The sequence below is a fragment of the Motacilla alba genome, chromosome 1 (genome assembly GCF_015832195.1).
Source record: "Motacilla alba alba isolate MOTALB_02 chromosome 1, Motacilla_alba_V1.0_pri, whole genome shotgun sequence".
NCBI lineage: Eukaryota > Metazoa > Chordata > Aves > Passeriformes > Motacillidae > Motacilla > Motacilla alba.
Genome location: NC_052016.1, coordinates 50,598,235 through 50,612,974, shown reverse-complemented (window position 1 = coordinate 50,612,974; position 14,740 = coordinate 50,598,235). Strand labels below are relative to the sequence as shown.

General features: G+C 38.9%; 1 protein-coding gene across 6 annotated transcripts in view; it reads right to left on the bottom strand.

Moving 5' to 3' along the window:
* The window catches only part of GRIA4 (glutamate ionotropic receptor AMPA type subunit 4), a 217,182-nt gene that overhangs the window by 63,738 nt on the left and 138,704 nt on the right, over positions 1-14,740 (bottom strand). For all 6 annotated transcript variants that reach the window (XR_005259076.1, XM_038154861.1, XM_038154846.1 and 3 more), the window contains exons 5-9: positions 11,035-11,088; positions 8,922-9,080; positions 6,993-7,160; positions 5,271-5,375; positions 254-364 (exon numbers count right to left, since the gene is read on the bottom strand). Coding sequence is in view for 5 of the 6 variants with exons in the window: in XM_038154861.1 (XP_038010789.1) it covers positions 254-364; positions 5,271-5,375; positions 6,993-7,160; positions 8,922-9,080; positions 11,035-11,088 (597 nt within the window). In the remaining variant the exon portion in view is untranslated. The remainder of the gene's footprint in view (positions 1-253; positions 365-5,270; positions 5,376-6,992; positions 7,161-8,921; positions 9,081-11,034; positions 11,089-14,740) is intronic.

Here is a 14,740-nt window from a genome sequence, read left to right as displayed (position 1 = left end):
TATAGCAAAAAATGGAAAATACTGAATTTAAGAAAAAAACTACCACAACTCAATTTTTAAAACCTGAATTCAAGTCAATCATTATATTAAATGCATACAAAAAAATCTGTGCAGACATGACAGTCAGTATAATTAAGATATATGGCTTTCATCCTCCCACCAACCTAGAAACTGGCAGACTAAATTATATCATAACTAGAAATGAGATTGTGTCACACACCATTATAAGCATTAAAAAAAAGAAACACCTTACCAAAATTGTAGTGACAACTACTGTTCTATTCTCAATGGCTGCAGTGTCATTTCCAAGTGTAGGTTCATGCTGAATCAAAACTAATTTATCCATGTCATTCCAATAACCAACCTGCAAAACAAAATGTATATCACTTGCAGTAAGGTCTACATTCTGCATAACCAACCTAGGAACTGGCAGACTATACAAATATAAACTACTGTAAGAACAAGAGTGATCCAAAGATGGTTTTGTCCAAAGAAAGTGCTGTCAGGTTAAATGTGGGAGTATGCATATTTCACTTTGGGTGTACCCCCTTGCACCCTTGCTGCACAGAGACAGACCTGGTGTCACCCCCACTTCGCTGCTCCTGAATGATCTGAGTTACTTACTTCAAGCAGAGACACAAGGTAAATCCCATTTTCATTAGCCTGAAGCCTTCCTGGGGAATAAATTAGATATACGAATTTTTTCTCCCCGTAAGAATATTTTCATTTGTTAGTCCTGCTGATCTTTTGGTCTTAGACAGAAGAATTAAAGACATCTGGATGACAGTTTTGCAATCCCATGGCTGATCTCAATTCCTTGCTCCATCATGGGCTTCCCAGGAGACCCCAGCTCTGGGATTTATATCAGGCTTGTTCCACTTAACTGCTAGCACTGACCTTTTATTACCTACATTAGAAGCCCTGTTATTTGTGCTTTTTTTACAATCACAGGACAGGCAGTACCAGCAGACAGTGACTCAGCTCATGCAGGATAAGCATCTCTCCTAGAAAGGTGCTTGCTTTTCCCACTGACTGCAAAGCATGGTGAGACTGAATTTTTCCTAAATATATCTCTGGGAAGTGCCTAAAGAGAGGTGGAACAAATTGTGTTTTTCTCTCCTTGTCTGCATTTAGGCTGCCATAACCCTTCCCTGAGCAGCTTTAAGGTAAAACAGTTTCCCCTGTTCGTTGTTGGCAATGAATTTCTCTAGAGTCAGATTTGAAAAAGTTGTCCTTGTAATCCCATGGAAGAAAACCCCCAAACCTATTCTTTCTCCCTTCTCACCCATTCTCTTTTCTGCAGAGAGATCATGGCTGTCAGTGCATCAAGGCTGCTGGGGCTTTTTCCTCTGACCCAGCACTGACAGCCCTCAGCTCCATGTCAAATGGACAACATGAACACAAACCTGTCAGTAGCACAGTGTTCGAACCCCACCTCAAGGGACTCCCCCGCTTGCTGAGAACCTAATGAATTGGGAGACTGATCTTTCTTCCCAGCATGATTTAACAGACACATGATCTAAAAGGTTTCTATCAAAGAGATGCAATTCAACCAGACATGGCTCAGTTTCTGGGAGCACCAGGGGACAAGTCAGCAGCAACTTCCCCCTTGCTCCCTTCTTTGATTAATAGGAGTTCATGAGACCAAGAGCTGGGAGAGAGGAATGCCTTGTTTGTCGTACTAGAAGAGGAACAGGAATTTTAAGGGAAAGTGGGCTCCAGGCAGAACTTCAATGTGAAGCAAACAAGCACAAACTGTCCATACACAAGTTCTCATTTATTTAGTTGAAATGTTCCTTTTCTTTTTGCGATTGCTCTTACAGCTCTGGCGCCTTGATTTCGGTGTCTGCAGCTAACAGGAAGTGTCAGCAGTGCTGATATAGTGGAGAGGAAGGTTTTCTTGCTAGTAGTATGCACTTCCAACAAATATTCTTTTACAGCCAGAGAGTCATACAGCCACGGATAAAATTGATTATTGAAAGTGTGGAGCTCTTGTCAAAAAAGTGTGACCAGCTAAAGGCAAAATATGTACACCAAAATCTGGCAGTTTGGGGAGCTATTATGATAGTGAATGATGATTTTTCATTGTGCCATTCTTCACTGCTATAAAGTTCAGAAGGAGAGCAGAAAATGAATGTTATACTGTGCTACAGGAGTAAGCATCATATGAAAATTCACACAGAGATGAAGGCATTATTTGGGAAATGACAGGCATCTTTTAAAGAATTTTAGCTTTTGTGCATTGGTGTGAGCTTGTATGTGTTCGGTGCCAACCTGAACTAAAGTAACTCTGGAACTAGATTACTGAATAAGTATGAAAGATATGTCATGACACTTGTATAAAAGTATAGAGACACACAGTCACTTTGAGAGCACTAAATAACAGTGTGCTTTCTGATAAATACCTCAAGGAAAAAAAAAAATCCTTAAAGGATAGGATTTAATTTAGCTACAAAAATACCTCCAATTCTATTTGGGTTGCAATTGAACTTCATAGCAGTTGCATCTACTTACACAGAGGCTGAATTGGTCTTGTAGGGAAAAAATACTGCAAAAATATTTGCCTCAAAGTAAATTTCCCATAACAGTTTGGCATTTGAATGAACAGTGTTCTTTCTGAAGGCCTGTGCACCGTGTAGTAACCACCGAAGTGATCCTGTTGGAGCTCACAAGCCACTGAAGGCAAGAGAACACTGAAACATTTTGATAACTAATTTTCATGTTGCCAAGTTGGAATTCAGAATCCAAATAATCTTGGACTGTCTAATGCATGCAATGTAAAGTATATACTTTGTCTACTTTTACTTTTCAATTTTTTTTTCATTTTGGTGATAGGATGCATTGTGAATGACACAGTTGCAGAATTATTGAGCTGGGAAGGGACCTGTGGAAGTCATTTGGCCAAACCCCTTGTTCAGCCTAAAGCCAGTTGCCCAGGACTGTGTATGCATGGTTTCTGAATGTCTCCAAGGATAAAGACTTCACAATCTCCCTGCACAACCTGTGGCAATGCTTGGTCACTCTCAGAGTATGAAAAAGTATTTACTAATGTTCAGAAGGAACCTCCTCTGTTTCAGTTTCTGCTCATCAGCTCTAATCCAGTCCCTGGGCACCAGTGTAATGCCTGTGTCACTTGATCACAGCCCTCCAGTCACAGGAGCCATTCCATTACATCTCTGTGATTCTTGTCCTCCTACCCTTCCCCCTCATCAGCAGATTTTGTTACTGCTCTGCAGAGAAGAACCAAGTAAGAAGGGCTGCATAAATGAAACTAACATAAGCATAGGCTAATATTTCCCGTTTTACTAAACCATGTGGAAGTCTGCCTCCGTCTAGCTGTGCCATTTTTAGTGGTCTCTTCACATATTTAAAGCTGTGGGCAACAAAAATCTCTTTTCTAAAGATTAGAGCCATGCATTACTCTGACCGGAAAGGCAGTTTTGAAAGGATAGTGCTGGGTGACTCATAAGTCATGTTATGTTGGACATGAGAAGAAGATATTAATAGTGAAGGCCTCTTAGTTCAATTAAGTACAGTCATTTCTCACATATTATATAGGATTTGTCAGGCTGGACCACAGAATTGGTCCAACAATCACATATAAAGCACCATCTAATATATGAGAAATAAATTCTTGTGAGTAGCCAGATCTATCAAAGCTGTTATGACTTGTTATGTCAAATACAGGTGAAGACTTAGGAGTAGCAGAGAGGCATGACTGAAAGGTAAGAAAAGCACTTTGGGCCTCTAGCACAGCTCAGACATAGCTCCTCTGTTTGCAATCACCCTCCCCTTAAACTGCAGGCAAGAAGAGAGGATGGGGACAACCCTGCAGTGGTGCCAGACAGACACCTCTCCCATAACAGGTGACAAAGGTTGACATCAACTCTTTTCAAAAGTTTGCTGACAAGAAAAATTTCCTAATGAGTTACTAAAGTTGTGACCTAATTAAACACATCTATTTGCACCTTGCCTTCCCTTTTGTACAACAGGGAATAGGGGATGGAAAGGGCATAATTCACTGTTTCCTCCAGTGTACCCCAGCCACCCATATATCCTCCTGGCTGGCAATGGTGTGGCACGGAGACTGGAAGGAAGCTGGGCTGGCAGTAAGATCAGACACATTTTTTGGCACAAGACAGCAGACTTCCCAAGAGAGAAAAGATAAACTCACCTTTCCCAATTTATTCTTCAGCCATCTGTTACACTTTCAAAGGGCAACTACACCAACAGGCCTTATATGCAGGCACATGCTTCGCTTTGGTCTGCAGCTCTATACTGTGATAGAGTCACAATTTTTTCATCCAAGTGTGTAATTCTCCTCTGGGTCTGCAGTTTAACATCAGCTCTCCAGGGATACACAGTTCACCTGGTAGTATTTACTGCACTTGTCACCTCTGACCAACAGCAGAGGACTATTTAATGCAATTTTGATTGCTTTGGCCCCACTCAAGCAGCCATGAATACCCTATTCATCATCACCTGCCCCCTTTTCTTTTTCTGATGACCTCACAAGCAAAATAGGTCACAATGACTAAAAAAAAAAAGAAAATCTTGAGCTTGAGTATGTTTTCTGCTTTTATTTGTTTTATACTGTGATAAATGGACAATTTCAGTACAGAAGAGAAAGGATCAACAAAGTACCCAAGCTTATATTTTCAAAGTGATTGGGCTGAGTGAAAATGAGCATTCAGTCATGAAGGATCTGCTTAGACATGTATTAATGTGCATTTGCTTGCAAGCAACCAAACCAATCAAGCACACAGGATTAGATACTGCAATAAATTTCAGAAAATGCAAGTATTCAGGTCATTCTCTCTTCCTCCTCTCTCCTCGTCTGTCCTTTCACCCTTAAAAGCCCAGTGTTAGTTACAGCATATGGTTCATGTTTGCACAGAATGTACAAATCAACTTGCTTAAAAATGCAAGTAATTTTCAATACAGAAATTTTGGGATAAGATACAAGAAATATCTACTATTCAGAATTCTGACCATTTTCCATCACCCATCAGCCTAGCAACATGTCATCCAGCTGGTATTCATTAGTATGCTTGACTGACTGACATCCCACCACTCCAAGATGCACACTTGTTTTTGTGTTCCCCAATTTGAGGCACTGAATCATAGCATCTAGTAGAAAATGTAGCTAAAAACTGCTTCCACTGGAAATATCCATGTACTGCAGAGTCCACTTTAATATAAGTTTGTATGACCATTTAATCCTACACAACTCATTTATATGATATGAGGATAGCAATGCCAGCATATACCTTGCGAGGGCCAGTATTTTTCAGCTCAAAGACATCCATGGTGTAGTTGACTCTGCGACCGTAGTGGTCAAACTGAACATTTCCGGTCAAACCTTGTATTCGAACCTACAAATGGAAGAAAAACCATCGTGAAGATCCAGTCTTATCCTTTTCATTTCAAATGTCACAGAGCAGTACAAGTTATCCTGGCTACATCCTTAGATTACCGTAAGAACCCTACTGTAGAACAGTTCAAAGGAATAAAGTTGGTTACTTTCTTTATATTCTTTTTTCCTGTCGAACCATGCTCAAAACAGGCTTAGACATGTCAGTATCTAACTGCTTACAAAGTGACACAGTGGACCTCCCCTTCTTTCTTGCTGCACAGATCAACACCTTCCAGCCGCAGGTTCTAAAGAGAAATACATTTTTTACTATTCTCATCGCTCCTGGGGTCATATGAAAAAACCTAAAGGAAGTTTGGCCTGATCTCACATATCTTTTTAGCTCTCAGTCTGGTGAATTGAATGTACAAATTGAGTATATGGCTCATCAAGGTCAACTTGACAACAACCTTAGCCCCAGAAAAGCAGTTTTTTATCATGGAAGATGATACAGGGCTGATACGGATAGGGCTTGAAGAGGGTGTTTTCAAAGCATTAGAATGAAGAAGGCCAGATGTGAAGCCTTACAATTGGCTGTAGCAGTTTCCCACCACCCGTGCCTCAGCTGAAACCAGAACACTTTTTCTTTCTTGCAGCACTTTATTGTGTCACTGAAGGATACCCAAGCTGTGGTTCTTGTCCCAAAGAAGTCGTGGCCATATTGCTGATGGCTTTGATTTTACCAGGATCTGGCCATGAAAACCTCTTTGGCAGAATTTGAAGTCTCATGCTGTCTGCCTGGACACAGACGCCTGACTTAATGTTTCTCTCAATTGTAACAGATCTGTGCATCTGCACAGAATACGTGAAGCATACAAAATGCTTTATTTCTCTCCCTAAGAGTCAGGATGTGGCTTGAAATCACTTACTCTTTCCCTCTGTCCACTTCTATCTGCTGATTTTTCTCCAGGACTGAAACCTTGGCTTCCAGGCATGGAGCTGCCAGCTCTGTCAGCAGTCACTTCTCAGCAGTTTCTCCTGAGTGGAGTCTGCTCATTTGCAATGATTTAAATTCTACTGCAGGATTTTTATTTTTGTTACTGTCCCATTCAAAGGAAAGGCTAAATCATCTTGACAGAGATCTGGAACTTTCTAGGCATCCATATTCATCAGGAATTCAAAATCCTGAAATAACCCATAGCTCTGGGTTATTTCTTTTTAAAGAAAAAACCCCGAAACTACCTATGTGATTTCCCCTGGGAGAAGTCTACTTTTATTGAAGATGACAGAAACATATTTGAAAGGTTATATTATGTGGTTATACCTTTTTTCTTAAATGGCAATATCTGTACAGCCAGGTTATTTGCAATAGTAACAAATGAACTCAGCAGTGCAGTGGAGGAAGTTCCAACTATCTCAAAAGACCTAACAGTAGCTTCAAACAGTAGTAGTTCCTTTCTGCCTTCATTCCAAGTTACAAATTAGAACAACCTGAACAGCCCAAGCTGCTTCCAATTCTCAAGTAAAAAATAATTTTCCCTCTCCTATTACTACCCTTGTGCATACTGTTTTGCAAGTCCTATTGCGTGCAACTGGTATCCAAAATTCTAAAAGATCCTAGAATAGAGCTTCCCTTTACCTGTTTTAATGTCCTCTCCATATCAATTCCTTGACCCCATGGGGCTGCAGGGTTGGCAAGACAATCACCAGCATTTCCTCTCCTTGAAATATCAATTTTCTGTCTTCTAAGATTACGGAAAGTTTCAGCCATCACAAGTACTCCATCATATGTCAATGCAGATGTATACTAAATAGATGGACAAACACAGCCCTTCAGAGTCAACAAAAAAAAATCTGCTGTTTCAAGATAATTCTAGTTTAATTCACTATGCAGCCGTTTCTATACGTTCATTTGGAAAACAGCTCTCCTCAAAATTAAAAGCAATTTTATCTAAGGGACAAATGTAGGACATTTCAGTAGGTACAGCTTTAAAATTGTATTTCCTAAGGGTAGGAAAATCTGCATCTTAAGAATTAATTAAAAAAAAATTAAATTTGAAATGTTCAAGTATTTTTTCATTTTTTTTTCCACTTGACTTATACAATAGGGAATAACCCCATCCACCCAACTTACTCAAAAGAAAAGAAGGAAACAGTAACTCAGTGAGAAAAAAAAAAAAAGCCTAAAAAAATGCACAGCTAATGAGCGGACATCCAGGCTACTGGAACTGTTAGGAATGATCAAGAGTAGATTCTTCCTATTGGAATACCTGTGTTGGATGTCTGCCTGATAGGTACCCTGAGCAGTCTGTGTTTCTCCACTAACTACAGCAACTGCTCTAGGTTGATAACACGCCAAATGAAACATTTAGAACAAGTCTTTGGCAGATGTTAGCCTGGAGCCACATAAACAAAGGGGTGATTTCTCAGTATGGTCCTCTGATAAAAACAATGCATCAGGAAAAGTTGTTCACATGCCCAGGGCTGCTATTGATATGCATGCTAACTTCCAAAATTCAAATTCCATTATTCAAATCTAATTTCCTTCCTTTCCTTTGTCTTGCAGATTATAAGGTCTTTGAGACATGATTTATCTTTATAGCCTCAAATTTTGGTTATCCTGAGAAGAATTATGTGTGATTCCAATTAATCATGCTGACTTCTCAGAAGCAGACAGAATAATCCTGCTTTTGTCACAAGGAGTCCTACAGATAGAATTTTTCCTGTCACCAGTAAGCGGGGATGTCTGCATTCCAAGTCCTTGGTTTTGGTTGGAGTGTCACTGAATTCCGTAGCTATGTCTTGTAATACCCATGTTGATGCTCTCTCTAGACTTTACCAAGCTACCAATGTCCCAGCCAAGGGCGGGCTGGTTGCTTATCTTTGCATAGTGCCCTGCACAAAGGGCATCCATTTTCAAGCACATCTGGTAGGCACTAGTGCATATAATAACAGAACTACTGTGTTGGAGTCATATTTACAGCTGTGCTGTGATTTGCCTGCCAGGAAAATTGTACGTCAAAGAAATATTATTTTATGAATCTGTGAAGGATTAGGATAGAGGAACTCTGGGATGAGATTTAACTTTAAAATCACACCTGAATGTGATTTCTACATGAGGTTTTGAGGCGGAAAATTTCCAGAGGAAACGCCATATGAAAATTTAAATGTAGCAAATTTACAGTTAAAGTAATATCTCAGTCAGAAGAATTTATCTGTCAGGAAAGATCTGCACTCCAAAGAAACCTAGATAATTAGACTAATTAATGTAAATTTTATTGAAATTAAGTTGTCAGTTAAGCATTTGACCTTTATCTGCTGTCGGTAAAGAGGTGAAGCTGGAGAATAAGCGACAACAGACATTTAAGTACATCAGCAAAATATGTTGCAGTTTTCATTTCCACCTTACAAATGCAAAGATAGGTATGATTAATGGCCAGTAATAGTAAGATTAACTGCCTTCTCCTCTGCCTAAATATTACAGTCTTCATTCATGTATTCAACAATGTTAATCAGAAATTAGAACACTAGAGTGATATCTTTGGTAGTGCTTCAGATCGGGGAGTACCTTTGGTGGGGTCTCAGATCCTGGGTATTCTCTCTGGTCCAGTTTCTTCCAGCGCTGCATCAGCTTAGTTACCATTGGGGTACTGAAATCCACTAGCTGAAATCCAGTCACATTGGCTCCCCCATGCATAAATCTCTCCAGAGAAATATCTTTGAATCCCTAGAAAATCAATTCAAGATTTTTTTTCCCTCCTACACCACTGTGGGTCCAATCTGTTCTAGGTCAGCATGGCAGAATAAAGAATGCACAACAGCAGGATTCCATTAGAAGGCAAAATTTAAAACCAGGGAACCTTCATTCATAACTTCCATTTGTGTAATAAAGGAAAAAAGCAAAGAAATAGATTTGCCACATTATTGCTAGGGTGATCTTGACTGCTAAGCAACACATTGTTGGGAATGGCAGACAGTTTTTGAAGAACTGCCTTTAGCAAATCAACTGAAAAATGCCTGCAGAATATTAAAGGCTTAATCCAATTTCCATCAAAGTTTTCAGATTGGAATAAGCACTGTATTAACGCTTTAAAAAATGCATCCCTTTTTTTTTTTTTTGCATGTTTAAAAAAATGAACAACCCTATTCTGTAAATACATTTGCTCCAGGATTCATTGTTTAGACTGAAAATGAGATAATATAATAGACATTAGAAGGCAGAGATAGCACATGGGGATCTCCTTGTTAGAGAAAGGAAAACAAAATCAAAATAATATTTCTGTTAAATAGGATTGTGGTAGCTCTTAGATCTGTTACATATTGAAAACTTAGAGTGAATCCCAACACTGAAAGAGAAGATAAAGCACATATATCTCCTGACCTATTGGTTTCTCTGGCTAATATGTTCAGCACAATTCTTTACTAGAATTTGCCTTTAGAGACAGAACTGAACTTCAATAAACTGCATAACACAAACTGCTAAAGCACTAAGAAGAAAGCATAAATCTTTTTCCTCCTTTCCCAGCTGCTATGTCTAAGGCTAGCTTAGAGGCATCTTATTTTAATTTTCTTAAATTCCTCTGACAGATATTTATCAGTGAAAATACAAGTCTAGAAATATTTAGGGGAAAAAAAATTGTGGGGTACTGGGGTATGGACCCAATATCCCAGGGGAAAATCACTTGTTAAGGACAGAGATCTGATTCATATCCTAAGGGATATTGACAGTAAATATAAAAGGTGATGCATCAGGAAGTTATATTACCCACATAATTGAACAGACAGTAGATAACAAAGTGTGCCCCCACTGAAGCAGATCAGATGAGGCAGTCTCCACTGCATACCTCGCTAGCAGATTACTGCAACATCCAGTTCCTTGTTTACAGCAACTATTTTGCATGAGAAAAATTGCTTGGGGAACTATAAAATTGTAATCTGAAAAATCTAATTTATAAGACCTAAGAGTACAGACGCCTCATTTGAAACACCTGAGGCTTTAAATATAATCTGAAGTGGTACTAAGTGAAGGTTCAAGTGCAGCAAAGCACAATAAAATATTTCATGTCAACTAAAACTCCTTGAGGGTGAGTAGAAAGAAAACAGTTTAAAGCATGCATTAGATTCCGTCCTACATTCACTGTGCTTTGCCAGGCAGGTATTTTGGCTTAAGAATTAGTAATTTAAATAATAAAATACTGCATTAGCTCTTTATTTGCCCTCTTCTGAACATTAGCTGTGTGAATATCCACTTTAGCCTCAAAGTAAAAATACTGAAGTAGTAATTTGACTGGAAATAGCTGATCTTACCGGAAAATACATGTTCCCTGGGGAATGTATAAAAGTTACCTCTAGAATTCTTATGTTATTAATAACAAAAAGATGAGTCAAAAATCATTATAGTTCTGTAAATTTTAATTCAGCTTCAAGATACATGTATCAGTTCTTTCTCCTACCCTGATTTTGATAAAATTTAGGAGTATTACTTACTATACTACTGTGTCCTTCATATCTAGATAGCTGCAATAAGAAACCCAGGTTCTTTTACACATCATAAAGAATGTATTATGTACAAGCACATATTAGAGATCAATGGGAAATGCTGTGTGAAGTGCTATAACTTCAAAGTAAAACTGAGTGTTTCACTTACCTAGTAGGGGTATAATTCTAGAAAAGTATCTTACCAGGTTGGCAACAATATAATGGTATCCTTTAACATGCTTTCCCACGCTCACAATCTGTGGGAGAGAAATAAGACAAAAAAGGAAAAACAATATCATACTGTTTTCTCTATAAAGGTGCTTTCATAGAAAGCTAGATATAAACTGAAATTTATAGCACTGGTAATATAAGGCTGGGAGTCTTTTTGCAATAACATCGCTATAACTTTCCAGGGGCTTAATAATGGGAAAAAAAGTTAAAATTACAGTGAATAAAGTAATGAACTGGTAATCTGAGTGCCATCTGTATTGAAAATGTTACTGTAGTATACTATTTTACCAAATAGAGCAATCATCTATGGGATACAAATTCAAAAGGAGGAGATGTCACGCTAGCTAGAAAGCCTATCCTCTTCTTCCTTTGAAATAAGTGCAGAATTTATGAATGAAATTGAGGACTCTGCTAAGAGACTGTGTGAGCTGAGCTGCAGTCTATGAAAAGGACTCTGAATTTGTCGTCTCTTCAGAAAAGTGAGAGGTTTCATTGTTTAATATTATTCATTTTCTCATGTTTGTAAATACTTTGCTTGTTAAAGAAACTTTTTTTTCCACTTCTCTTGAAAGAGGTTTGTCTCCCAAACAGGTGGGGGAGGGGCTGCTTGAATTTGCTTTCTAGAGGAACCGCTTTGGAGATTTCCTCCCTAAATTTGCCCTAAACCAGGACAATAGTCTACATCTAAAGTGCTTGTATTTAAAAACCAAAACATAAACCTAAAAAATCCCAAAAGACACAACACCCAAGCCATGACCAGATTGTTACCCTTCCTATAAATGAATTTTAGACTCATTAAAACTCCCAGATTAGTGATTTATTACCATTCGTACCATTTTATTGGGGGTGGAAGAGATGGAGAAGTCACAACTTGCCCTATTACAAGCTCAACACATGTGAGGAGGATACTCTCGAGTAATTATTTTTCCATATAATAAAAAAGCTTTAACTCCTGGCTTGAAACTTGTTTCAAAAGAATTATGATCCCTGATCCCAATAAGGATTATGATCCCCGATCCAAATAAAGCTTATATATCTGTACTCCTTCAGCAGTGCACGGTAATGAAAATATTTGCCTCCTCATTACAGTGAAATTGATATAGGATAAAAAATTGCATTTTTAAATAAATACCACCTCACAACCTGAAAGTTATTAAGTGGACTGACATAATTTAAGATCATAGAATCATAGAATGGTTTGGATTGGAAGAGACCTTATAGATCATCTAGGTCCAATACCTCTCAAATCTTTCTCCTCAGATCAGTTCTTAATCTATTCACCCTCATCTTGGGCAAATCTCCTTTTGAGATTTATTCTAGTGCTTGTTCCTAGGAAATGCATGCAGATACTACTGCAGAATTCCTGGATTTGATGTGAATAAAAAAAAAATAATTTGGAAAACCTGAAATTTGATGTTTTCATTGTATTCTCTCAAAACTTTTTTCTTTGGGTGAGCAACACAAGTACATAGTTATGTATCAGAGAGTTGCCTTAACTTCTCTTATAATCAGTATAAAGAGCAGGCACTTTGAGGAAATGATTCAGCTTATTCTAAAGCACATGTGTAAAACTAATTAGACAGCTTGTGCCCTGAAAGTGCGTATTTTTCTGCATGGATTAGAAAGTGTTGATGAGGATTAGCTCTGATGCAGACACCTACATTTTATATCCCTAATGTTAACTGAGATGAATTTCAGCCTAAAAATGTTGATTATGTAGCCAGAAAAGAGAAGTAATGGCTTCTATTTTCAACCAAGACTGGGTACAATTCTGATTTTTAATTTGGAAAGTGTTACAGCTATTGATCACACAGACTTTGAAAACTGGGAATTGGTTATAGTTTAGGGAAAAAGTGCCTGTTTAGTGAAATAGCTTTCTGTGAACACATCATAGTTTTGAATATCCAAAATACACACGCAATCACCTTTCTTTCTCAAATACTCAAAGCTGCAGATGATGATCTACAAAACAGGATATGAATTCTTGCTACCTGAACCACCCCCTTTTGCTTCACTGCACTTCTGCCCTGAGAGACACTGAGGCAATGAACTTTAGTGTCTTTGTAACCTGGGAAGGAGCTTGACAGCTATTCAGTCTGGAATGTGAAGTCTCTCACTTTCCTTCTCTGTGCTTTAACTGGTTAAGAGTAGCCAAAGTTTTGAGATGAGACCTCAATCATTCCATTAATGTAAGAGTAGCTATTACCCAGAAGCCAAAAGAGGCCTGAGATTTTGGCAGATGACAGAGCGTTCCAGAAAGCTTTTGCTACAGAAGTTCATTCAGTCTGGGGGCACTTAAAAAAACCCAGGTACTTCCTTGTGCCCATGTTAATTCAGACCAAAAGGCCAAGTTCAATCACAGCCCAGGGGGAAGGTACAGTGGCATTGTCTAACATCTACATTAGCAACTAGGGCAGCTGGTGGGATAAGATTGTACAGCAAGTGTTGGTTCTAAGGAGCTGGCATCCATAGCATACATTTCAGGGATTTACAATGGATTGAGGGGTTTACAGGGATTTACTCCCTCTAACCTGGTCACCAGACTGAACTCACACCACACGTCAGGGCACATCTTGTTTAGCATGATCCAAATAAAAAACAGTTCATGTATTTTGAGTTCAACCTTGATGTGAAACTCAGGAACCAGGAGAATGACTGCAAAAAAGCATGTTCCAGCTGAGATACTGTATTCCTGTGGGCTGCACTTTCTTAGACAGGCCTTGAGCATCTGTGAGGCAGGTGGCAGATTCATGCAGCACATGGCTGAGCAGTCAGAACTGCCTTCATTTCAAAAGCAAGGTCCAGGAAGAGAGGGCAGTGCTGTCAGAGGCACCTTTAGTGGCTCTGACAGGGAGCTTCTCACAGCTTTCATACTGTGGCCAGTTGTGAAACCGAGCAGGGCTAAGGCCTTGAAGCTGGGCTGTGCCAGTCACACAAGCAGTGAAACACCAGGAAACTGCAGATACAGTAGGTCAGGGTCGTGGTAGGTCAGGAGGAGCCCTCTGCACGTGTAACTGTGTTCTTCACTGCTTCAGGATGCTCTGATTCACAGCTGTCCCAGTGCCAGCAATCTGGGGCAGTATGCAGTATTTACACATTATGCACACTAATACTTATGGGCTATGCAGTACTTCCTCACACATTCTAAACATTTGGTTTTGCTCTGTACTCCCACTCTGGCTTCTTAAACACCACACAAACACAGTGCACCTGGCTTTTGTCACAGTGGGAGTTTAGGGTGACCTCAGCTTGTTCAGGGAGATTTTATGAAGAAACTACTGGGAAGGGTAAACCTTGCTTCTTTGGGGAAGGCTGAGAGCAGGTGTAAGCAGGATGCTGCAGTGGCTTTTGCACATTGATTTGCAGGTTTAAGTTCAATGACCAGGGTGACTTGTAACTAGAATCAGAGCCTTTTTATATTTTTATTTGCTAAATTGAAGGAATTAATAAATAATCCTCAGTATTAAGAAGAATGAGTAAGAAAATATAATCTGCTTCCCAAATTGCTATTAACAGAGAAGACAAGAGTCATTTCATATATTACCATGTAGTCACACTATTGGTGAATATCTCATTTCTGTAAATGAAACAGAACAGAATAAAAAAAAAAGAAGTGAGATTTAAGGCCATTAGGTTATCAAGTTTATTTCTGAATCTAACAGAATTTTGTTTGGTTGT